This window comes from Astatotilapia calliptera, chromosome 16 (genome assembly GCF_964374335.1).
Source record: "Astatotilapia calliptera chromosome 16, fAstCal68.1, whole genome shotgun sequence".
Classification (NCBI taxonomy): Eukaryota; Metazoa; Chordata; class Actinopteri; order Cichliformes; family Cichlidae; genus Astatotilapia; species Astatotilapia calliptera.
This window is the reverse complement of record NC_137437.1, coordinates 23,181,054-23,207,430: the sequence shown is the minus strand read 5'-3', so window position 1 is coordinate 23,207,430 and position 26,377 is coordinate 23,181,054. Positions and strand designations below refer to the sequence as shown.

Below are 26,377 nucleotides of genomic sequence, written 5' to 3'. Positions count from 1 at the left end.
TCCCTCTTCTGTCGAGAATCCATAGTTTTAAAAATTTGGAGATGTTTGTGGAGAGTATTCTGTGGAAAAGAAATATGTGGGCTTACCTTCTTACTTGACCCTGGAACTCCTTGGAAAATAATCAAAGTCTAAATAGATGGTAAATGGCCTGTATTTATATGGCGCTTTACTAGTCCCTAAGGACCCCAAAGCGCTTTACATATCCAGTCATCCACCCATTCACACACTGGTGATGGCAAGCTACATTGTAGCCACAGCCACCCTGGGGTGCACTGACAGAGGCGAGGCTGCCGGACACTGGCGCCACCGGGCTAACCCTAACCCTAACTCCCAACTCTTGAGCCACAATCGCCCTTGTGACCATATATGAAGGTAAGATTGTGAATGACTGCTCCTCCACTGGCTGGAGAAGAAATCATTTTATACGTCTAAACTTTCGACCATAAAATGTTTAGGCAAATTAGAGATGGTCCAGCAGAAAATGATTAAGTTAAACTATAGAAATACTGAGCTAAAGTCAGCATAACAGCATAACCCCCCTCCAAACCTCTCCATTTTCTCTTTAACTAGATGTCTTACGTAAGAAGTATTAACAAAATGTGCGTACTAGAGCAGAAAAATACTCACATTAACTGATAATTAGAGACAAATGTAAATGTTTTACGTAAACTTCGGTAGCAATAGTGTCACCTTCATAGTGGAGAATCACAAATTGCAAAATAAATAAATATTTTCCTGTTTTTTTAAGATAACATATTCGCGGTTTTTATCAGTACAAAATGATTTTTTTAAAGCCGTGGTTAATGGCAATAAAAACGTCCCTGTAGTCGTTGTAGTTTCTCAAGAGTAGATTATTTTTGCCTTCACTACCTGCACGTGCCGACTTGTTTTCCTACGTCACTTCCTGCGCGCCAGATCCTGAACCAAGAAGTTGTAAACTAGCGTTAAAAGTTTCTGCTGACGACATTCTTGCAGACTTCGCTGTTTTTAGATTGTATTTTGGGGTCATCCGCTTCAGACGGCTTAAAGTTTAAGTATCTTTAATGCTACTGTGGTTGTTCCGATAATATTATGTTGCTAAGTTTGACTGTTAGCAGCCAGATTAGGGTCGCTAGCTGCTACCATTAGCAACAGAAGCAGCAGTGCAGATAACGTTAAACAAAACGAAGTTAGTAGCTCTAAAAGGCAACATGGATCTACACAGATCACCTTTTTGCAGACGTAGGGTGTCTTAGATTGTAGCCGATGTCTGCTAGATAGCTCTAGCTGTCAACATGTCTAATCAGCTGACTGCAGAGCAACAGCGAATGATTGAGGAGAACAGGCGGAAGGCTTTAGAAAGACGAGCCCAAAGACTTGGACAGGCTAACAGCACCAATGTTAAGCCCTCAGTAGGCTCCAAAAGTACTTCAGTGCAAACACAGCTCCCCAAACAGAGTCCGGATCCTGTTGCCTCAGTTCAGCACAGAGAAACCTCAGTCTCGGGACCAAAATGCTTCCCCCCTCCCTTAAAAAGGGAACCACAGAGCCAAAGTCAGCAGCAGCTGCCTGGCACTAGCAGCCACTTCAACCAAAGCACTGTGTGTAATTCTGCATCTTCAAACCAGGTGGGGTTTATGCTTAAATGTGCAGTCATTTACTGTCGGTGAGGATAGTTTTATAATGCTTCGTATTATATGTCTCTGCAGACTCTTACTAACTCAATTCCTCTGGTAAGTCAACATTTGAGGAGCTCCGTCTTGTCTCCTGAAGGAAGCATCCCCGTGGGGCCAGCTCAGGGCAAACATCAACTCTCATCCAGCAGCTCCGGAGGTGCAGTTGGCTCATTTTACAAGCAGCCCAGTAAACCTGCTCAGAGTCAAGTGGCACAGCTTTCCTCTAACCCCACCTCTACAAATGTCGTACCTGCAAAAAAGCCTGCCATCTCTGTAAGGGGAAGATGTGTACCTCACACAGAAGACCGTTTCAGGGTAGAAGTGAGCTACCATGCAGGGCTTATTGCTGTTTTCAAGTCCATCCCCTCAAAAAACTATGGTAAGTGTTTGAGATGCTTACTGTGCTGTTTTGCAGCTGATATGTTACTCCGTGAATTTTGCAGTGAATTTTCAGTGCTTGTTACTCTTGAAGACCACCAAAAGCCATTGGTATACAGTCATATCAACCATGTGACTAGACATTTACAATGTGACACCTACCTCCTAAAAGTGTTATTGACTTGGTTAGATGCTGTCAAGTTGTTTTCTTGAGTTTTTCTTATGATCATGCACTTGGCCTCCCTCACTGCACTGAGATCTCATTGGATGTCATATTTAAAATTACAGCACAAATTCAACACTTTGGATCAGCTTTAGATATTATGTCAGTTTCTTTTGTCATAAAAGGGAACAGGCCTCACCTGGCCATAAAACTGCTTACCAGTCAATTATTCTCTGCTTGAATTAGTCTCTGAAAATATATATAAAATTTTTGTAATTCCTAAACAGTTAATGCAAAAACTGTAAAAACTGTTATCTTCTTTTATGAACATAAATCTCTAATCCTATATAGGATGATTAGCAATTTTAAAATAGTTATTTTGTATTATATACTGATTTTGCTGGCTTTTGGAATTAAAAATGCAATTTTCTGCCTTAGATCCTGCCACCAAGATGTGGAACTTTAGTCTAGAAGACTACCGACAGCTAAGTACGGAAGTATTCACAGGATCTTCCATATTCAGGAGCTCAACTCATGCACGCTGCTGTTTTTAAACAAACTCTGTCTTAAATCATTACTTTTTTTCTTGACCCCGTATTGCAGTGGAGGAAGCAGCTGCCATTCCTTCGGTGTCTTTGAGACCTTTGGAGGGAATGGAAGCGGTGGACGTGACGGAGGCCACCAGCCGAGCTCGGGACGGCACGGCCCTGGCAGCGCTGCTCAAGTTATGTAATGGCTGGCAGAAGCCCGGAGCCACTTTGCAGGGCCAGTGCATTCTGGTGTCCCAGACAAAGTTTGAGGTGGACATTGGCTACCATGTTGATGTCATTGCAGCATTCAAGCAAATGCCAACAAAGAACTACGGTAACAGTGGCTTTATTTGATTATGTTTGTTTTTTTGACAGTCTCTTTGCTTTTGTGGTTTCTGATCTCAGATTTTTTTTGTCTGTGGCAGACATGAAAACAAGAAAGTGGAATTTTTCACTCGAGGACTATAAGAGACTCAGTGAGTAATGACACTGGCTTTATTTAGCAGGTCTACCAATGTCCCTGTTACATTTGCCATCTTGTCTTACCGCGCTGTGTTCCATACCCAGTGGATCTCCTCAGTGGGATAGCAGCAGTGGAGGTGGAGCCTCTTCCCAGGGCAATAATCCAGGCTTTCTCTGCCAGGTTTGATGGGACTGAAGCCAGGATTTTAAACGTCCCTGAGGCAGACCTCTCTAGCATCGACCCCTCTCTCACCCGAAGCCTCATGCCCTTCCAGAGGGAGGGAGTCAAGTAGGTCTCTTTGGGTAGTCATTAGTGCTCTTTCTAAGCAGTGTAGCCAATAATAACAATAAACAGTTATTTATTTGTAATTTCTTCTATGTGTGCACATTAAAAGCCACTGTTTGTGAGACATTCCAGTAATGACCTTTTATCTTAAATATTTCCTTCTGTCTCTGCAGCTTTGCAGTGTCTAAACAGGGCCGCCTCCTCCTGGCTGATGACATGGGCCTGGGAAAGACTATTCAGGCCATCTGTATAGCAGCTTATTACAAAAAGGAGTGGCCTTTGTTGGTGGTGACTCCGTCCTCTGTACGATTCACCTGGGCTGAGGTAAAAACTGTGCCTAAAGAAAAATAAGCTCATTACTTAAGAGGTGCTAGAGTTCATCGCTTTGTTTCCATTTAATAGCGTCACGTTCGGTCAGCACGCGCCGTCTTAAGGATATCCTTCTACTGTCCTTTGACTCAAACTCTGTTCTCCACATTATAATCCTGGTTTCTGCTTAACTCTCTCTGCATTTGAAGAATGTTAATGTGGTTCCCTGTGGACTTCTTGCTCTTTGTTAGGTGCTTTATCTTAGCAGCGAAGATGGCAGCCTTGAATTTAATGCTTCCATTTCTTTGTCTCATGGGTGACAAATTAGAACTGTGAAGCACTGATTTATGGTGGAGGTGTTAATACATGGTGTATTTATTTGACTCCTTTCCTTTGACTGTTTTTATCCTGAAATCAAATATTTAAATGCACTGTTAATTAGTTCTTTTCAAGTTAAATGATTACTTGTTTCATCTTGAACTTTTCAAAACAGAGAAAAACATCAGTTATTTGTTACCAGATCCACAGGAAACATATTCACATGGCTTGCTTTTTATCTACTTAAAAATAAAACTGATATTAAGTTTTCTGTTTCTTTGTGACAAAGAAAAGTAGACTGGGAAATTGTAATCTTAGGTACAGTGCTGTGCAAAAGTCTTGAGTCACCCCTCATTTCTTTATATTTTGCATCCAAGTAGACAGTCTTTGATGTCATTTTTAAAATGGCTTTCTGAAGGTCTTGCCAAGTTTTTATTTGGGTATCAACTGCTTCATTTTCAGCCCAGTCCTTGTACCTGACCAGAGGATTTCTTTTTTGTGACGCTACACAACACTGGGGTGAAACATTGTTGTCTCTACAAAGACCATATTCACAAAAAATCATAATTTATTCCAATCTCTTTAGTTCAGTCTGCAAAAATTGCCAATGTTAACACAATTTGACAAAGGGGAAAAAATAGTATTGTTGCACCAACAAGGTGGTTCAAAGAGCTATTAGCCTCTAAAGAATAGAAGAAACTGGAGAAAAAAGAAATCTCAGGCTCTGACAGTCTCGGTCGTTGTGTCCTCAGGCCTTGGGGCGATCGTGGCTCAAGAGTTGGGCGTTCGTCTTGTAATCGCAAGGTTGCCGGTTCGAGCCCCGGCTTGGACAGTCTCGGTTGTTGTGTCCTTGGGCAAGACACTTCACCCGTTGCCTACTGGTGGTCAGATGGCCCGGTGGCGCCAGTGTCCGGCAGCCTCGCCTCTGTCAGTGCGCCCCAGGGCGGCTGTGGCTACAATGTAGCTTGCCATCACCAGTGTGTGAATGTGTGTGTGAATGGGTGGATGATTGTGTATAGTGTAAAGCGCTTTGGGGTCCTTAGGACCAAGTAAAGCGCTATACAAATACAGACCATTTAGCATAAAAAAACTATCTATAGCAGATGAACAGCAACTGACGCAGAACGTGAGCGTGATCCATATTAATGAAGGGAAGCAGGCCAAAAAGGTAACACTGAAAACCAGTGGCAACTGGTCTGCTAGCCAAAAATGGTTGACTTTGAAATATTAACATCTCTTTGTCCCTGTCTTTCAGTACTTTCTAGTGTCAGTGACCATCCGTGTCTTATGTTCTGTAGCATCTATTTTTTTTGTTTAACTTGCAGCAGCAGTGCATTTTCAAAACCAATTTCACTCACTTTCACAGCCCCCCCTCCCGCCCCAAAATAGGACGAAACGCAGTCCTCTTATCAGAGGTTGAAATCCCAGTCACCGGATGTCGTCCCATTAAAGGACACTTCCTCTGTCTGTTAGTCTTGTGCTTTGGGCCAAATGTACAGCACAGCACAGGAGCTATAATTTAATGAGTTTAAACTGGGCTGACAAGCGAATGGCAAGAGAGTAAGCGAATTGTCAGTGGGCAGTTTTTCTAAACTGCATGATTGATTGTTTTTCAATGGGAGCACTCTTGCAGTGGTTACCATGAATTATTTGTGGTGGAAAAACATAAATTAGCTGTTATTCACAAAGTAATGTTGGCTATAAATTTAAGAAACTGGTGGGATCCCAGTGCTAGTTAGACCAATCCTGATGCTTTGAGAGTGTTTTTTCAGTCTGTCTCTCTCACACGAACCTTTATCTGTGCCTGCAGGCCTTCAGACGCTGGCTTCCCTCCTTGACTCCTGACAGCATCAACGTAGTGGTGAAGGCCAAAGACAGTCTGCGGTCTGGTTTGATCAACATCATCAGCTATGACCTACTGAGCAGGATGGACAAGCAGCAGCCAGGAAATCCCTTCAATGTTCTCATCATGGTGAGCTTATTATTTAAACATGGCTGTTTTCAGTTCACATTCATGTTCAGGTTAAGGTTCCTAAATCCTCGCTGACGTGTCGTTCTGTGTAGGATGAGTCTCACTTTCTGAAAAACATGAAGACTGCTCGTTGTAAAGCAGCATTGCCTCTGCTGAAGGTACTTTTTTTTTTCTCTCTCTCTCTCACTTTTATTTAATGTTTTACTGGGATTAATAATTTTGTTAGATACACCATAGGGATTGTTTGTTTTTTCCTCCTTCCTTTGCATGGGTCACAAATTAGATTTGTTATTAGATTATATTTGAACGGTTTCCCCTCATAATTCATTAAAATTCAGGTAAGGCCCAGATTTCAGTAAATCTGTGTGTCAGATAGCCCATAGGCTGGCTGAACAATTGATTTAATTTTGAAGGCAAACAGATCTGGGATTTCTGCCATCAGACAATTATCTGTTTCTCTGCAATTTACAATTTAAGCGAAATCCACAGTCCATGCGACTATTAATATCATGGTTATTTTTCCACCAAGATTAAAAACATGTACCGTAATTGTCGGGCTATAAGCCGCTACTTTTTGCACAAGCTTTGAACCCTGCGGCTTTTAGTCAGGTGCGGCTTTTCTATGGATTGTCCAAGATTTTTGTCATATCGTAAGAGGATTTATTTTGTTTGTTCCGCTGTTGTACGGCACTACGTTGACTGGCAGGAGGGCATGTGATCAGACACACAGTATCGGGGTTCAAGAGTGGTATGTTGGTCACGTGTCCATCCGCCAGGCAACATAGTGCTGTACAAGTAGCGCGAAAAACAAACTTCAGATTAACGCTACGCGTTCAGCGGGAGTCGTGGATGACGAGCGGCGATAAACTTGCGAAAAGCAAGTTATGCTCAACTCCACCGGTGGAACCTGACAGCGTGGAAAAGTGTGAAAACATCCACGATCACCAACGGATTTCAAAGGGCTGGACTACTGCATTATGGAGAGGAAGACACTGCCACGGCCCTTCAGAGGGGGTTCGACTCTGACACTGACAACGAGGATTTCTTTGGTTTTGTAAGTGACAACGAATGAAAGAAGCTGAGAGTGGATGACGTAGCCATCCTGAGCCTGTTCGTTTCCGACACTGGAGGAGAGGACTTTGGTGGTTTTAGTGCGCAGGAAGATGGTGGTGAATGACTGACTTTTCTTCTTGTTAAAGCTGTGTCGCTGCACCTGAGCCTAAAAGGTAGTCCGAATCTATTTTTCTGGTGTGCTGTAGGTTATTGTTATGTACTACATTTGTTACTCATTTATGAAGCACAGCACATGTTTCGTACTTGTAATTACCGCTACTTGCACATATACCTAAAAAGTTATGCAAATATGTACCCATAACTTGTTTTTCAAAATATTAATAAAAGTGATGTCTCCAAACAGCCATCTCTTTCCTGACAATTCCCTTTGTGCATATTCTGTTACATATGATAAGTCAACATTGAAACACCTGCGGCTTTTGGTCAGGTGCGGCTAATGTATGTACAAAACAGGATTTTCCACTGATTTTAGCTTGTGCGGCTAATATTCAGGTGCGCTTTGTAGTCCGGGAAATACGGTAATCAAATCAAAATATATAATTTGCTCCCATGGACTAGACTGAGTAAACAGTTCTCTGTGATCAGAGTTGTCCGTCTTTCCATCCTCAGGTAGCGAAGAGAGTGATTCTCCTGTCGGGGACCCCCGCCATGTCCAGACCGGCTGAGCTGTACACTCAGATTTTGGCCGTCAGACCGACACTCTTTCCACGCTTCCATGAGTTTGGGATCCGCTATTGTGATGCCAGACAGGTAGTCTGTTAACTATAAAGAATTTTTGCTACACTAATTGATGTTTAGTGCTGTTTACTTGTATGTGGCTGTGACTCCAGGACACATGAGACTATTAGAAGACTAGCCAGCAGATATATCTGTGCCTCGCCTACTTTGTAAAGTGTCCAGTTCTTGATCGGAGATGTCTAGCATTTGCAAAATGGGTTAAATAATTCATAGGACTGCTGACAAGTACACAACAGGTTTATGAGGTTACAGTTAGTGCATGCTGTAAAACCAGTGTAAGCTTATGACTGGTGGTTTGGTGTTTAAACACATGTTTGACTTTTATTAAAGCAAATTTTTGTAGAAGAAAGAAAAAATCTTAAAGTTTACATTCAACTCTTTCTAAGTATAACATTTGAACTTTTACATGCCACATTTTATTTTCCACCAGTCATTCCCACTATCACCTGTTCTTTTATTTTTTTGCCTTTCACTGCACCTACAGATGACCTGGGGCTGGGACTACACAGGCTCTTCTAATCTTGGAGAGCTGAAGCTGTTGTTGGAGGAGTGTCTGATGCTGCGCCGTCTCAAGTCTGAGGTCCTTTCCCAGCTTCCCGCTAAACAGCGCAAGGTGGTCACGGTGACCATCGATGGGATCAACACCCGCACGAAAGCTGCTCTGTCAGCTGCAGCCAAGCAGCTGGCCAAAGGACATCGCAATGTAAGTCATAGGTGTTGAAACCTTTGAAACCCGGGAAGGTAATAGGATTTGAATACTGTGTTTTCTAATCATTTCTACATAATCAGGAAATCATAGAACTGATGGATATACTTTCAATGGACACTTTATTGAGTGTACCTTTTCAACTTCTCATCTAATTAGCCAATCACATGGCAGCAGCTCAATACATTTATAGTCATGGTCAAGATGAGCTGGCCTGGTCTTAGTATTCCCAAAACTCCTGATTTTCCCGCACATCCATCTCTACAGTTTTCGGAGGATGGTCTGAGAAGGAGAAAGTGATTATTTATTATTAAGTGAGTGGCAGTTCTCTGAAAATGCCTTGTTGATGTCAGAGGTCAGTGGGGAATGACCAGACTGGGTAGGAAGCCACTCATATAACCACTCCTGCAGAAGAGCATCTCTGAACACACAACACGTTGAAGCAGATAGGCTACAGCAGCACTGGGCTAAAGTTCACAGGTGCAGCAAAATAGGACAACAGAAGGGTCATAATTTGGTGTAAACAACATGAAAACGTGGATCCATCCTACTTTGAATCATTGGTTCGGGCTGCTGGTGGTGCAATAGTGTCAGGGATATTTTCTTGGAACCCTTTTGGTTCCTTAGTACCAACTGAGCATCCTTTAAAAACCAGACACTACCTGAGTATTGTTGCTGACCATGTAATTTATGGTTGTACAGCCAAAAAATCTGCATCAATATGGACCAAAAACCTCTGAGGAATGTTTCCAGCTCTTTGTTGAATGTGCCACAAAGAGTGAAGACAAAAGCAGGTCAAAATCAAAGTGCCTGAGTGTATATTTCAGTAGTTATAAAATATCACAATATCTGCAAAAGTAGGATTTGTTTTATGTCTTCACTTGTATTGCTTGTACGCTCCTAAAATACAAAATTCATAACAAAGACTGTGACTAAAAAGACAAATCTGTTAAGAAGAGGCTGAGGAAGCTTTTAGTTAGCCCAAGGTAATCAGATGTGTTGGCTCAGTCCTCGAGCCTCAAGCGCACACAAATGCTTTTAAACGACCCAGAATTCTCCGGCCCAGCCTCATTGGAGTGTTTATACGGCCCGATGGGAGTGAGTCGCTGAGCTTGATTGTGCATAATCACAGTACTCCTCCGAGTAATGGCAGTCTTATCAAATCATCAAACAGAATCTCCTGTCAGTTCTTATCTTGTGATGTTCCTTATCTCTTTTTCAGAAAATGGAAGAGAAGGAAGCCCTCCTCGTCTTTTATAACCACACAGCCGAAGCCAAGCTACAAGCCATTATGTAAGTACAGACCCTCTAATGGTGGGGATCAGTGAGTCGAATCAGCTTATATTTGATGAGCGCTGAGATTAAAATGTAAAATGAAAGAGAATCTTTTGTCAGAGCATTATGATTGCACCGCACTGGAGATAACCAAGACTTCAGATAAAGACTGAATATTTCAATGTTTTTTTGAAATGGTTCAGCTCTGCAGTATGTTGTTCTGTCCCTCTCAGGGAATACATCATAGACATGCTGGAGTGTGGGAGGGAGAAGTTTCTGGTGTTTGCCCATCATAAATTAGTCCTGGATCATATCACGACCGAGCTGGGGAAAAAAGTAAGGAAGACACATACTGATGATACCCCACACAAAGGGCTAGTAGTGGAAAGTGATGCAGCTGTGACGTAGAAGAATGAAGTTTAACTTTTTTGTTTGTTTGTTTGTTTGTTTTAAACCGGTTACTCAGATGAGATCTTTTGTGGGAGTAAACGTCAAACGGGTCAAGTCCTTCAGTAGCTGTGGAGAACAAGTGTGGGCGGCTCTGAGCACATTTGAGCTTTAGCACTACTACTATGACTTATTGTTCTTTCAAGTTTAATAAGGATGGGATTATTTAATTAATTTGGTGATTTATCTTGGTCTGCTGCAATAAGTCATTATTTTTGAGTGATTGTTTTCAGAAAATAACAAAGGTTTACTTCCTCCTCAGAATGTCGGTTTTATCCGCATTGATGGGAGCACTCCATCAGCGGAGCGACAGCAACTGTGCGAAAGGTTTCAGTACTCAGCCAAGACCTGTGTGGCGGTACTGTCCATCACTGCAGCTAATATGGGCCTAACCCTGCACTCTGCAGACCTGGTGATCTTCGCTGAGCTTTTCTGGAACCCCGGGGTGAGACATGGAAAGCTGTCCCTGCAAAACACTCCGCTGTCACTGAAAGGACACTGTCAGTAACACCATTCTTTAATATTTTGGAATCCCGCTGTTTAAAAAGCTCCGGTTTGCTTCTCGGCCCACACATCAAATATAGAACAAGAAGTGTTCTAATGCTACCAAGCTGAATCCGAAAATTAGAGGGCTACTGTATTAATACTGGTTGTCAGCATTTAACTTTTAAATAGGGAAAGGAAATTGAAAATATAAGATATGAAAGCACTTTTGTTATGAAAAGATAAATTAGTTACCGAGAAGAAAAAATAAATAATAATCTGCTCTTTACAAGACAATAAATGTGTTAATTTAATCTCTAAAGCAGAGTAATTTTAATATGGGAGTCTGTGGGGATTGACTCACGTTTTAAGCTACCCTCAAGTGGCCTTTAGAGGAACTGCGCTTTCATGAACACCACAGTTTTTCTGGTAACAGAGAACACAAAATTACATTATGACATTAGATTATATGTTATAATCCAGCCATAGTGTGTGTTTTAGTAATCATCCATGTGTTTAGGTTATTTTTTCCTGGTAGCCTTCGAAACATTATGTCGCTCTGTTTCTTATACCCACAATGTGATAAATTCCCCCAAAACCTGAAAGGAGACATTTCCCAGAAGCACACATCTTATGCGGGTTAGATTTTATTTATTTATTTTTTTTAAAGGAGTCGAATGCAGAAAAAATGTGACTCATTATAAGCACATATTCAGCCACAGCTTCAGTTCCAGGTGGAAACTAGTGCTTTAATTTCAGCTGTCAGCAGATAAATTAAAAGCTTGAATAATGTCTTTTCATCGATTTTTCTTCTTGAGGAGTCTTTGGCCTTTTGGGGTCACTGCAGCTAAATGAAAAGCCAGAATCATTCTCTAAAGCTGTGAAACTCCTTTGCTCTTTTTTGCTATAAAGGAAAAAGCTTTTTTCCTCCACTGCAGGTTCTCATTCAGGCAGAGGATAGAGTTCATCGTATTGGACAAACCAGCAGTGTGAACATTCACTACCTGGTTGCCAAGGGAACTGCTGATGATCACCTATGGTATGTGTCAATCAGGAGGAAATACTGTATGACCCAACTACAGGCATTTATGTGGCTATTCAGACTGTTTCCTGCAACATTCATTAGTCTTGGTCTGTAACAGCAGAGGGAGGAGGAGGGGTTAATGTGGGCTGACTGGTGTGCATATTGTGACAAACAGTGAGTGAAGGGCTGGACTGATATTTATTTATGTATCATTCCAGGCCCATGATCCAGGAAAAGATGAATGTCCTGGAGCAAGTGGGTCTTTCTGAGGCAAACCTCTCGGAAACTGCAGAAAACACCAGCTTCCACTCCAAGGTAAACTGTGTATTTGTATGTAAATTAATAATGTATAGTGTTGTTAAGAGTTTTTACATATACATTTATGTTTTAAAACACACTGATTATTTCTGTTTGTCTAGGATCCTGCCCAGAGGAGCATCATGGAGATGTTCCAGAGATCATTCTCTGCAGATGACGACATGGATGAGGCCATCTTGTTGGAGGCCGCAAATGACTGGGAGGACACTCCGCCCGAAACCACGTCTGCTCAGCACCACGGCACCAGTACGGGCAAGCAGTGGAGCTACAAAGACCGATGATTGACCAATTTTATTGCCATCATTTTTTGGGTTTGCCCATGGAGCAAAGCCTAGTCCTACATCTCAGCTACATCATGCCTGCACTGAGTTGAAAGTTATTTTAATGGGTGAAAACTACAATAAATCTTTTTGTTTTGCTAATACAGGAAAATGTGAAGATTTTTTTCTACCATCCTTTTGACATCCTTTAGAATAGAATTCAACTTTATTGTCATTGCACATGCACAGGTACAGGGCAACGAAATGCAGTTTGCATCCATCCAGAAGTGCTTTAGTGATATAGATATATTACAATGTATATTAGCAATAATATAGATATATGAGTATATTACAGAAATGGGTCTATTATGGTATGTTATAATGTACACGGTATGAAGTATGTTGTGAATATTCTATAACTATAAGTATGTACAGGCTGTAGTGAGTACAAGCTATGTACAGGATATGAACAGGATATAAATATGAAAAACTATACAGAATATGAAATAAATAACTTTACAGGAATCTGAGATATACAGCTATACAGAAATGGGAACTATGCAAGTTGTAAACAGTTGTAGGATTAAAGATTATCGAATGTACAGAATGATTATTTACACAGAGCTATACAGTAGTGCAGTTAAGATAAGTGAGGGTGTAGATAGTTTCTACAGAGGCTATATAAAGTGCTAGTGGTTGTGAGTGGTGGTTCAGTCCATGTTATTATTGTGTTTGAGGGTACAGTTGTCCATTGTGGGTGTGTGTATGTTCAGTCCATGAGTTTAATGTGGGTCAGATGTCAGGAGGCAGAGTTCAGGAGTCTGACAGCTGTGGGGAAGAAGCTGTTCCGGTACCTGGTGGTCTTAGTCCGGAGGCTCCTGTGGCGCCTCCCAGAGGGCAGGAGGGTGAAGAGTCCATGTGATGGGTGACTGGGGTCTTTGATGATTTTCCCAGCCCTTTTCAGACACCGCTTCCTGTAGATGTCTTTTATGGCAGGAAGTGGTGCTCCGGCGATGCGCTGGGCAGTTTTCACGACCCTCTGCAACGCCTTCCGGTCCGAGGCAGAGCAGTTCCCGTACCAGACTGTTATACAGTTGGTCAGGATGCTCTCGATGGTGCAGCGATAGAAGTTCACCAGGATGTCTGAGGACAGGTGGTTCTTCCTCAGAGTCCTCAAGAAGAAGAGGCGCTTTAAGTTGCATAGTGGCCAGATTACATGTTTAAACTCCTTCAAGATACTTCAGATTAACTTGGATTATAGTCATTTATAGGTTTTAAATTTATAGACTGTATGTAAAAGAAGGATGTTACCACCTGTGATGTAACTGTTAGTTTATGAATTTTTGATTTGAAGCCAGAAATGACCAAATTTACATGAATGTGGCGTGCTAAATTATCAGCAAATGATAAGTCTTTTTTTTTTTTTTTTTTTTTTTTTAACAAGATAAGCCATAAACTAATACACAGTACAGACAATTCCAAATACAAAACACAACCAAAGTTTAACTTTGAAACTCAAAACTAAGATGGGCAAGAAGTCCAGTTCATTGACTCAGATTAGATTAGAGCAGCATCTATAAACTATTTAGAGCTAAGTAGGAGACTGATAAAATATTTGTTTCACTCACCAAAACTGAGCAAAACCTTTGTGGATCTTTTAATTTTACCACATACTAAGCTGTCTTATGAGTCACATATTTCCACTAGAGACGCTCCATTAGGCATCTTCACTACAAACTGGAAGCAGCATATGTTGGCCTGTCTGTTAGTAAAAGTAGCCATGCCCCTAATTTTAAGCTTTAACAGTCCCCAAATGGGTGAGTTTAACCTTAGCTTCTCACTGCCCTTGTGCATTTACTATGAACAGGGACATTAGTTCCTTATTCATTTTCTTAACAGATCATCCCACTCAGGGTTGTGGGTGGGCTGAAGCCTATCCAGGTTGTCATATGGTGAGTGACACCAGACACCAATTTTTCATACCAGGCTGAAAACATGTTATTTAATTGGCTGAAATCAGCAATTTTAACATGAGAGGCTATGGGGATTGATTTACTTTTGGAGCCACCCTTAAGAGGGAGGACAAGTCTCGAGAGGAACTGCAGTTTTTTTTCCTTTTCCATGTTGCCTTCATTTTTCAGTCCTGGAGGTTGCAAGGTGGTTGAATTCTGAAATCCTTTTTCAAATGATCTGCAAGAAATACCTAATACTAACAATTATGTAGCTTTTTAGAGCTGTTAGATATTTTCTTTATTCATGCACCTCATTAAGGTAGTTTCAGTGTGTAATTTATGTCCCATTGTTATAGCAATATCCCGCAATAATTACGGTAAAAGGAAAAAACTCGAGCCTAATTGCTCTGTTACGGTCCCCTCTACTCACCCCTTGAATAAACAGGAGTAACACTCTTTATACTACCTTCATATTGTTCATATTATCACAGCACTGTGGTAGTAAATTACAGGAGACAACCTAAGGTACTGATAGTGGCACAGTGTACTCACTAAAGGATTCTGTGAACACTGAAATTGTCAGTCGCTTTTTGGTGATTGTACTATCCTGGTTTTAGTCACGTAGCCCGCGGCTGCTGATGTGAGCTGAGAGAGCCATCAAACTGTCGACGGCGGTATTAAGCGAACACGTCTACAGTGTTTCTTGAATGTGCCGTCTTGATACGCCACCTACAAAAGGTGTAAAAAGTATGATATATATTTGTCTTGTTTATTTCATGATTCATAGAATGGCAGGCGCTCTGTTGTTCCCACGATTTTACACATTAAGCTTATAATAGAAGAGAAAACACAAGGTGTGATGATTCAGTTTGAGTGCTCTGGATCGATGCTTCCTCCTGTTTGTGGGTCATCTGCAAAATAAAGAGGGATGCTGAAGATAACTCTTCTAAATATCACTGCTGATAAGTAATAACGGCTTTGCTGAACAACACTGTTGCAGTGTTCATAATTTATCAAACATGGGCTGCACACAGATTCAAGATTCTGTCCCCTGATCCTAATTATGCATTAAAAAAACATGGCAACAGAAAAAAGATACAGCACACTGGAGGTGCAATTTTCCTCCGCAGGTATGAGATGGTATGATTCAATTAAGATTTACTTCATTCCCTACACACGGAGAGGCTGTAGCGCCAGTTTGCATCGCAATTCCAGCAGCTGTTTGTGACATTATGGAGATGAGTGGCATTAGTTTTCTCTCAGTCAGGAGAGACGCCTCTTCTTGTGCAAGTAATCTTGATTGTCATTGTAAAGAGATGTATCTACTCAGTGTTCACAGTAAACAGTAATTGTGGTGTCCCAATTTCAGTCTCTCTTTAGCTACATTGTTGACTAACACACAGAAAAATGGCCATTAATAAAGTCAGTAGACATACAGATACCAATACCTCATCCCTGTCTTTGTAAAGTGATGAAAATACTCTATGGCTTTCTCATCAATGCGAAAGCAACTTAAATTCTGCAAAAGTGCAGACTCTAAAGGGTCAAGTCCCTTCAGTTGAAGATTGTATAATTTCTGGTTTTCTCTGCAGCCTTTACTTCCTCTTTAGCCAAAGATGAACAAAAAAAAGATTTATTTCAGTATGATAAGAAAAATTTAGTTAACACCAAGAAAATTGATGTAAAAAATCAGCTGCAAATTGTTATTTAGAGGAAACCAGATGGTGTGACAGGTGGTAAAGACTTTCACACTCATTATATGGTCACCTGAAATGGGATCGTCACTGGTGAGCTCCGCATCTGTGCTGATGTCACCGAAGATAAAACGGATCTTTTCCTCCGCGTGCTGCTCGTTGGAAGAACCATGAACTGAGTTATGGAGGATGTCTGCAGCAAAGCGAGCCCTCAGAGACTCCGGGGACGCTTCCTTTGCCTTGTTCGGGTCTGTGGGACCCATCATGGCCCTCCACTCCTCCACCGCATTTTCCTTAGTGAGGACAAGCATCATACAGGGTCCCCTGAAACAAACATTTGTGGGATGTTTACACGCTGTAATGAAAATGCCACAGTGAGTGAAAGGATTGTCTAACTGTAAAGCTATCATGTTTGGCAATATGATTGCAAACATGCAAAGACAGAGGAATGCATCTGGTTGTTGGAAAGTTTGGATAACCAAATATACGAGGCCAGCTTTTCAGTCTGGCCTCGTATGCTGCCTTTGATATAACCTTGAAATATAATAACAAACATGACAAAATACTATTTTAATACTGAAATAACACACAAAATAATGCAGTTAAATTGTCTAGGGCAACAATGGGAGACTTCCTATTGTTACAACAAGCACCATTTGACTGTAAGGATGAATATGGTGCACTGCAGGTAAAAAACGATGTGCAGGTGTCTCTGTTAAAACTGGGCCAGAACAGGTATCTAGGTTAAATGATGCTACTTCTTTAGGCTTTAAATAACTATATTTTAAAATGTAGCTAGAACTACTTTACACTGAAATGTGGCCGGCAAGATTATATCGTAAAAATGTGTATCCGTTAATAGCTGTTACTGACGCTCTGGAGCTCTATAAAAGCTATTCAAGGAGGAGCTCTAGATTCATGTGATAGCCATCCTTATTGCATATATTAATACTATTAATCCATAATTAAGGCTAAAATTGAGCTAATATTGAGGCACTGAAGACATTTTTTCAGGCTGCTGTGACCAGCTGCACTCAACTCTCTCATTTTGTCCAAAAAGTTGTGTAACAGCCAAGTGAAGGAGCTAATCGGAGCGGAAGATAGCTCTAAAATCTCGATGTGCGATGTGGGACAAAGAATGAAACTGAGATGCACTTCGCAGCCACTCGCCTGAGGCTGCCTTGATTCTTAGCTGCTAAGATTACTGTTAAAAGTGCCATTAGAAATTGGAGTGGCAGCAGGAATTAGGGCGGGTATGCTGTCACTTTGCACTGCTCTGGTGGCTGTATTCGAGAGCTGACTAACCGACACATGAACTCCACCAGCTGGTTATAGAAAGGCTTCTCTCTGTGCTCTTTGTAAAACTCCTCAGCCATCTCCCTTGACAGCACGGTCTCCTTTAGCCTTGTTACAGAGAAACCTCGGCCACGAATCTCCTCCAAAATAGCCTCTGTCAGAATGAGGAGCAAAAATATATGAAAAATATGTCAAAACAAAAGTAATGTCAAGCATTTCTGTGTCATAAAAAGACCTTTGTGTTCCTCCATTGCATCTGGCTTGATCACTGCCACAGTCTGTTGTTTAGGGAAGAAGAAGCTGATCTCTCGCTCTGCCTCTTCGCGGCTTCCACTGCCGTGGAGCTGGTTGATAGGCTTATTTTCCACTGCAAACTGGGCCCTTAGACTGAGTACGAGGGAAACAAAGAAGAAAATTACAAGTGTGATTGTACTGTCTGGCACTATCCACGTCGAAAAGAAAGTATTGATGGTTTCCAGAAATTATTTTCAAAGGAAAGGATGTAATTTAATGAGTAATTTTTGTGTAATTTAACTGTCATTTTCTTCACTTCTGTTCAGACTGCCTTGTTTGATTCCACTCCAGTTAGAAAGCACAGAAACATATGGTGCATTGCAGACAGAGAAAGACAACAGACAATATTTAATTGTGTCAAAGCACTGCTGTTTGAAAATAAATACAGATAGTTCATGCGTCTGCAAAAGAAAATGTTCATCCTTTAACAATGTCTTGGAGCAGATATATATGGGTCAGGGAATGGACAATTTATCTAAGCTTATATAAAACAAAGATCTTTGTCACTGAGGCTACCACAATCCCAAAACAGATTTAGCTTTGCTAAAGTAGCATAAAGACACTGTAATGTCTGTATGGAGCCAAAGAGAGAAGCTCATAAGCCACAGGTCTTCACAGACTGGACGGGTTCACCGCACCAAACATGCAGTTGAAATGTCGGTAGTGAATCCATCAAAGTACAGATGTATATGAATGTTAGATAGGAAGCACTTAGGCATAAAAAAGTGTTTGTATGGATGCTTGAATGAGGCATGTTGTATAAAGCGCTTTGAGTGCTCCAGTAGAGTAGAAAAGTACTATGTAAGAACCAGTCAATTTACTCATTTATATAATTCCTCATTCAAACACAAACTACTCAGAACTAAACAGAAAACACTACTCAGATCCAAAGTATACTCATCCTGCTCTCTTCCCTCTTTAGAGTCATTTCTTTTCTTTGACTTTTAAAACATAATTTAAAATGTTGCTTTTCCAAGGATCTACTCTATAAAAATATAAAGAAAAAAAGTTGTTTTTAGTTAGTCACAGTGGATGTCAACAAGTCGTATACACATTTTGCACAAATTAAAGCAAAGTCAGAAAGTACGAGTGATATATTTCCCAGTATGCCCCTCTACCATCAACTTTTCAGAAAAATTGTTTATTTATAATCAGTGGAGTGTAAAATGACTGACTACATATTTGCAGAGCTAAAATTCAATTCCATCCATCTATCTGTTTTCTTCTGCTTATCCAGGGCCAAGTCACAGGAGCAGCAGCCTAGGCAGAGAAGACCAAAACACCAAGGCTTTCCCAGGCCAGCCGAGAGATATAATCTCTTCAGTGTGTCCTGGGTCTGCCTCGGGGCCTGCACCCGGTGGGACATGCCTGAAATACCTCACCCAAGAGTGTGAGTGTGATCAGGGTCCAAAAACATACTTACATTTAATAAGTGATTCTAAACTGGTCATGGTTGTGAGGTGGATGAAAGTGTATGAGAGAAAATGTGTTTAAATCTCTGTAAATGTGTGGTTAGATTTGGCTTGCAGTCTGGAGTGCTTTAAGTGGACAGCAGGACTAGAAAGTGCTTTATAAATGCCCGTCCCTTTCCATTTTCAATGACTGCAATGGAATCAGACAGAATCAGACTCAAAGACACCCAGGGAGTCCCTGCACCCAACTTTAAGAACCACTTATCTAGCTGATTTTGTGTTGTTTGGCTCTTTTTGTAATTTTTCTTGACAAGGATAAAAAGAGAGGTGAAAAGAGTGCCGAGTTCTCTCTAACAAGCTGTTAGAATCTGTGACAGACAGTAGATTAGCTTTTTAAACTTCACTGCTTTTCTACTGGTAGTTTTCCTCACTGTGGTGCACATTACTCACCAGTCTGGACTCTCCTCTTTGGCTTTATTGATGTCAGAAGGACCGAGGATGGTTTTCCAATGACTTACAGCCCCTTTTCTGGCAAGAGCCAAAGCCAGCACCGGCCCACTGTAAAAATACACTTGTTGTATAATCATCTGGAGTATAAAAACAAAACAAGAAAATCTCTGGATTAATTATACAGTTTGTTGAAAGTTACCTGGTCATGGTTTGGAGCAGTGCAGGGAAGTAGTCCTCCTCAACATGTTGACAGTAAAACTGTCTGACCTGCTCCTCTGACAGCATCACCTCTTTTTGAAGCGCTATTATAAAGCCAGACTTGTGGATGTGATCTAAGATCTCTTCTGCAAAATCAGGGATATGAAATAAAAAAGAAAACATAGCAGTCTACCTAAAATAAGCATGTGCATTTTCACTGCATTGTACAGTGTCATTCAACACCTTTGGTGAAGGAGTCAAGGAGCAGTCTCGCTGTTAATATGAGCTGTTATTGAAGGTGTATCTGTGCTTGCCCACGTGTGTACTTGTGCATTTGGCATGAGCCCCACCTCTGTTCTCCCTGGCAACGTCGGGGCGGATGAGAGCCAGTGTCCTCTCCACATGCTCTTCCTCCCCATCCTGCTCCATTACCGAGGCCGTCCGAAAGTTGGGGAAGAAGAAGGCGAGTTCCCTGCTGGCCTGGTCGCTGTCCTCACTACCGTGCACTGCGTTGAACAGTGTCTCTGTGCCGTATTGTGCCCGCAAGCTGCAGGAAGCCAGGGGGGAGAAAGGAGAGGAGACCAGATGGTTGCTCAGCTGGTGCTCAACCAGAGAGAAGCATAATGTTTGGGTGTGTCTGATGGAGCAGGCGACAATGTGCTTTTTGTTCCTTTTTCCAGACTCCAGATTGTTTCGCACTGTTGCAATCAGCAGTGCAGAGATAAATGTCGATGCTGCAAACAAATGTTGTACTTCCCAGAAATTATAATTTACTTAATGACACTGGATCATATGCATAATTTCCAGTAACTAACCTTTCTGGATTTTCTCTCTTGGCTTCTTCTATGTCTGCTGGGCCAATAAACTCACGCCATGCCGGTACAACGGCTGCAGATCCCTCTACCTGAGAGAGTACTAGAATATGGAAGGGACCACTGGACATAAACTGCACCAAATCCTCAAAGCACGCCTACAAACCACCAACACATACAAAGAGCAGGCGAGACACAGACACATATGTTAATGCACTGAATACAAAACCTGCAAAAACAAATACATATACAACTCATGCCCATTTATTATTTTCTCAGCAGTAGTATTTCCCAGGCTTTTCTCACATATTTAAAATTTCTGTATCTATAACAATTTGGTCTCGTCAAAAACAGCACCATAAGCAAAATAGAAAAAAAAGCTGCTTACACAGCAACTCTATTTTGAGCCCCGTGCTAAAATGCAGATGGATGTGTCATGTGTAGCAAAGTAACTGAATGATTTTTGCACTGGTCGTGACTGCTCTGCTACCGGTATGTTGACTCAGAATATTAATGGCCCTGGCTAACATCACAAACATTCACTGCATCATCATCAGTTTTCCTCACTTTGACTTGAATGTCAATCTATGCAATAAGCCTCTGTCTGTGAGAAGAATTGTCTTTTTGTTATTCTATACCATTCCCCTCTATTTCGCTATACCGCACCTCTGCTGCTTTGTGTTGGTAAAAATCTTGAGCTTCAGCCTCCGTTAGCGTGCGTTCCTCATGCGCCAGGATCTCAAAGCCAGCATCCTGAATCTATCCAGGAGAATATCAGCATCAACATAATGAATTAATATCAGCAGGAAAGCTTGAGACAATCTTTCCTTCTCCCAATGTGAGCAGTGATCTTCTTTATGTACCTTCATAATAATCTCATTTGCCTTGCCGTGAGCAACGGCGTCTGGTTTAATGATGGCAACTGTGTAGGATTTACTGGCAGGGACTGCAAGAGAAGAGAGGAGCTTGAGTGATGATCTGTAATTCTGACAGAATGCAAAATATTCCACAGAATCAACAGGAAACACCAATGATAAGTAACATCAGCACTGAAAATACTGCCAATTATATTTTTCCACAGTACCAATTACACTTTCTTCATTTTCCAAATGTTGTGGCAACTCCTCCTCTTCTTTGTTCTCCTCATCTGTCAGACCATTATCTTTCACCTAACAAAGACACAACAAAGGAAATAAAAATAATGAATCCCTAAACATGACTGTCTTTACATATGTGTGTATAAACTACAGCTATGGCTAATGGTGGCTTTAGTATTATTTAACGTGGCTTTATAACTTTTATTTTCCACCCAAGAGTCACATAAGATATAGAAAAAAAACCCAGTAAAGCATTAGGTTCTAACCGGGAAATGTTTGTTATTTTTGCTCCAAATGTCATTAAAACAAAATCTTTACTTAGCTGGATACAATTTAATATATATTCGACTTCATTACACGTCTGTTTTCAGGAAAACCAACTGCTCTCTGAAGTCCAGAAATTATTAGTAAATGCCAATTTCTCCCTAGGGCCCTGTACAGGTTATTTTAACTCGCCAAGCGACTAATAAATTCTAATAAAAATAACCTACAAATAAATAAATGTAATACATTCAACTGGTAGCCTTTTAAACCATACTTATTGGAAATGACAGTGCAAAGAGTGCAGGCTGTCTGTTTTGCCCTGAGATGCAGCAAAAGACTAATTCATACACAACTATTAGTGTCAGACTGACAGGATTTTGACATGAACTTGGTGGTTATTAGGCTTTATTTTTACTCTAAATGTCGAAAAATAAATAAGAAACACCTAAAAAAAAGCTGCTGATATATTTTCTGCTGCTTGACTTAAGTGGCTAAAAGCCATCATCCACAGAAGCAATTCTGAAATACTACTGTAGGAAAACGAAACGGGTAAATAATAAAATAAACACAGACTGATTTGATTTTAGTCACATTGCTTTCAGCACTGGTAACATACACGCTGGCTTACTGTCACGTTGTTATGGACTACTTTACTTAGAACAGAAAAATTAATTAATATTAATGCTTTAACAAGCCGTGACAAGGCAGCATGTCTGCAGAGAAACACTCTATTGTTCTGGCAGAAATATGTGTGAATTCATGTGTATAATGAGCTCCTCACCACTTTGCGTTCACCACCTTGCTCCAGGACCAGCTTCTCTTTGGCTAGCTCCTCCACAATCATCCTCTGAAGCATGGGAGCGTTTGCCCCACGCAGTACAGCCACCAGCTCCCCACCCTGTTCATTCAACACAAGCCTAGTAATAAGTTAACTTTTTTTTTTTACATTTAATTTAGCATTTATAAAATGGTGAGATACAAAAAGGCTTTAGAGGCCTATGTAAGCGATCCACAAAAATATTTAAAAATTTAAAAAGAGCAACAAGCTTAGAGACAAGTGTAATTTCGATCAGACAAATAAATATTTCAACAGAATATATTTAATTTACAGAATATTTTTTCACCGCAAGGGGGGCATGGCTCTAAAGCCATTTTCACACACAAACTACAGGCCTGAAATTTTAGCTGCATCTGAGATATTCAACTTTAACCAGCCAGATTGCAAGTACAAAATCTATATGCTGGTCCCATGTGAGAACAGTCTAGGTACATTAATTATTCACTTAATATACATCAAGTGAGTGGTGTCATGTTTCCTGGCTGCGCTGACCAGGCACCACCCTCAGTTAAACCAAGCACATTGCTAGTAGTGAGAATGTACCTGAAGATGGTTATGTGATGCAAACGATCACCCATAACAAGACTGAATGCTGGTAAGGGAATGCCTGCATATGCTCCTAATATGGAAAGGCCTGCATGGCTCTGGCAGTGTGGGTTTGGGCATTTTCCTGCTGAAAGAGATGCTGCTGGTGTACTGCTGCAAGAATGGGACAAGTAAAGACTGGAGCGCCTCATCTCGATACTGCCATCTAGTCAGATTTCCACCAAGAACACTCGATCAGACATGGTGCTCTCGTGAACAAGACTGCAGCAACACATGCCAGCATCCAGCATGCGAATAGCCTGGCCTTGGTCAGTCAGTCAGTTGCAGCATGGTGGGACACATGACAATATTGTACATACAAAGGGTTTTTTGCATTCTGTGATCACTTGGCTTGAGACTGCACTAAATTGAGCCAATTCATAGGACTTCAAATGACTTATTTGTGTTTGATAAACAAATCACCAATCTCATTTGAACTGAGAATATGTTTGGGCTTTCTAAGACATGCTGAGAAAGGGGATTTAAAGCAAATATTGAATCAATATTTTACGGCACAAAACATTTCTTTCTTTGACTAGCATACTTGCTTCTACTTAAATGTAGGTACAGAATAATGCAACAAATTTAATTTAATAATTGTAATAACCATTACAGGCTACAGGTATCATAAACTGAAATAGACTGAAATAACTAGAGACAGAAGTTGTGTATAAAAAAACAGCAAAACACACAAACCTGTCTGGCACAGTATAATAGTATGCTAACACTCTGTGTTTACTAAGCCATTTTTGCGACATTAAAATCCTATATTCAGCCACTGTGATGACATCTGATATTTGATTTGTATACTTTTAATAAGGCATTTTTATTTGTTTGATATTGTTTATGTTGAAACTAAAACTGAGACACACACATATATCACTTTGTTAATCAGCTTTTATTTAATTAAATAATTCATATAATTATTAACAATCATTTAATATTTAATTTATAGGTTTACTTCTCTTTGTTTTATTGCATTTTTTATTTTTATTTTAAAGTTAGTTTTCATCTTTATTGAAAGGTGTTTTGTCATATTATATTGGATACTATTTAACTATATACAATTCTACATATTTAAGCTAATACATTTGAGATTATGCTTAATTTAATAAAGAAATTTCGCAACCTTTGGGATAAGAAAAGTATACTGAATCTTATCTTAGTAATAAAGCACTGAACACACATTTTGTCGTTGAACTATACAGTCAACTATATAGCATATAGCCAACTAGCCACATTATTAGGCATATACGACCTTACTAGTACTGGGTTTGAGCCCTTTTTGCCTTAAGATCTGCCTTTATTCTTCATGGCATACATTCAGTAACTTGCTGGAAACATTCCTTAGAGTTTTTTGGCCATATTTACATGATAGCATCACACAGTTGCTGCAGATTTCGAGTTGACTGCACTGCAAATCATTCATTCCACCACATTCCAAAGGTGCTCTATTGGATTCAGATCTGGTGACTGGAGGCCATTTGAGTACAGAGAACTCATTGTCATATTCAGGAAACCAATTTGAGATGACTGAGCTTTGCAATATGATATGTTATCCTTCTGGAAGCAACCACCAGAAGATGGATACACTGTGGTCATAAAAGGATTGACACGGTCAGCAACAATACTCTAGTAGGCTGTGGCATTTAAACAGTTAGTAGTTGGCGCAAAGTGTGCCAAATAAATATCTCCCACACCATTATACCACCAGCAGAATGAACAGTTGGTACAAAGGATGAATGGATGCATGTTTTCATGTTGTTTATGCCAAATTCTGACCCTACCCTCACATCACCAGCTAACATTTTTCCAGTTTTCCATCGTGAGCCATGCCACATTCAAAGTCACTTAAATTACATTTCTCCCCCATTTTGAAGCTCTGTTTGAACTTCAGCATGTCATTCTGACCACGTCTACTTGCCTAACAGCATTAAGTTGCTCCTGTGTTGAGCACATTGGGTTGGCTGATTACATAGTTGTGTTACTGAGCAGTTGAATAAGTATACCTAATAGAGTGGCCAGCGACACACACAGACACACACTCACCCCATAGAAGAGGAAGGTGGGTTCACATTTCCCTCGATACCTCTCCAAAACATCAATGCTGTCTGCTTCAGCCTGCACCAAAACACACTCACACACACAATTTCAAAGGTCCTTCTCTGAAAATTTTAAATTCTTCATATTTTTTATTGACTCTTCTTACTGTGGCAAAATGAAGCAAGTCATCACCCAGTTCATTCTTTATTTTTCGCAGGAGACTAACCACAGCACGACAGGGACCACACCATTGCTGATACACATCTACGACTGCAATGAGAGAGTCAGCAACTGATTGTGTGCGTGTGTGTGTACAAGACAGGAGGACAGAAAGGAGGTGTGGTAGGCTGGTACAATTATCACACTGAGCACAGGGGGGCAGCAGAACACAGCAAATAAGTAATGACGATGCCAGCAGTCCTTCACATCACGCTGTAACATCTTTATAACAGTTCTCGTGCGTTCATTTTTATTAGGACAACAGCTCTTTTACTGATGAAAATCTTACCTGTTAAACCCTTGGTTGCAAGAATCTCTTCCCATTGCTCTTGGTTTGTGACGGAAGCCTGGATATGAAAAGACAAACTGTTATCCCCAGAGATGATAAAAGTAGCTTTAAAAAACCCCCCACAAAATCACAAAAACACAACCTGCAGCGTTGCCTCCTTTTTCTTGCCTGCCATTTGTTGGTCAACTTAAACAATATATTTAAACTAAAAATATAAAACTACTGAGCGCAGAGTAATATGCTAAAAAGAAAAGGATAAAGTTTAATTAGCTAAAATGCTAACACGCCGAAATGGTGCTCGCGCTTGTTTGGCCCCTTGGTTGCTAAGCAACGCTGCCTTCCGCTTCCCGGAGTCATCCCAGGCTCCGACTGTTGCTTGTGCTATCTTCAATAATTAATGCTAAGGCAGGCCACATTTTCCTCCTGCCAGGTTAATGTATTACGGCAGTAAAAAGAAGGCATCTCTGATCGGAGGCACACAAACCTGTTTAACTTTTGGATCCAGTTTTTACATGGAGAACTGCAGAAAAACCTCT

The 26,377-nt window shown here is 40.7% G+C and overlaps 2 protein-coding genes across 7 annotated transcripts; one reads left to right on the top strand and one right to left on the bottom strand.

Annotated features, from left to right (window-relative positions):
* The first annotated feature begins 877 nt into the window (after positions 1 to 877).
* On the top strand, positions 878 to 12,562 carry smarcal1 (SWI/SNF related, matrix associated, actin dependent regulator of chromatin, subfamily a-like 1). Its single transcript, XM_026145839.2, has 17 exons — positions 878 to 1,607; positions 1,689 to 2,034; positions 2,635 to 2,685; positions 2,800 to 3,060; positions 3,152 to 3,202; positions 3,294 to 3,477; positions 3,648 to 3,798; positions 5,912 to 6,073; positions 6,166 to 6,231; positions 7,757 to 7,897; positions 8,370 to 8,588; positions 9,814 to 9,884; positions 10,100 to 10,202; positions 10,576 to 10,758; positions 11,735 to 11,835; positions 12,039 to 12,135; positions 12,240 to 12,562. The coding sequence occupies exons 1-17, from the start codon at positions 1,275 to 1,277 to the stop codon at positions 12,417 to 12,419; spliced, it is 2,700 nt and encodes an 899-aa protein (XP_026001624.1). The 5' UTR covers positions 878 to 1,274; the 3' UTR covers positions 12,420 to 12,562.
* On the bottom strand, positions 4,652 to 26,377 carry LOC113008437 (thioredoxin domain-containing protein 6). Of its 6 annotated transcripts, none has more exons than XM_080290887.1 (16): positions 26,326 to 26,377; positions 25,842 to 25,899; positions 25,500 to 25,603; positions 25,340 to 25,411; positions 22,649 to 22,765; positions 21,591 to 21,675; positions 21,370 to 21,452; positions 21,173 to 21,265; positions 20,510 to 20,664; positions 20,045 to 20,241; positions 19,696 to 19,840; positions 19,497 to 19,604; positions 17,576 to 17,727; positions 17,350 to 17,494; positions 16,118 to 16,368; positions 4,652 to 8,873 (listed from the first exon to the last, which is right to left on the bottom strand). In XM_080290887.1, the coding sequence occupies exons 5-16, from the start codon at positions 22,721 to 22,723 to the stop codon at positions 8,812 to 8,814; spliced, it is 1,551 nt and encodes a 516-aa protein (XP_080147013.1). In that variant the 5' UTR covers positions 22,724 to 22,765; positions 25,340 to 25,411; positions 25,500 to 25,603; positions 25,842 to 25,899; positions 26,326 to 26,377; the 3' UTR covers positions 4,652 to 8,811. The 6 variants fall into 6 exon arrangements, with proteins under 6 accessions (XP_080147013.1, XP_080147011.1, XP_080147012.1 ...); XM_080290885.1 differs by lacking the exon at positions 26,326 to 26,377 and adding an exon at positions 25,984 to 26,176 and having other exon boundaries at positions 25,340 to 25,426; XM_080290886.1 differs by lacking the exon at positions 26,326 to 26,377 and adding an exon at positions 25,984 to 26,176.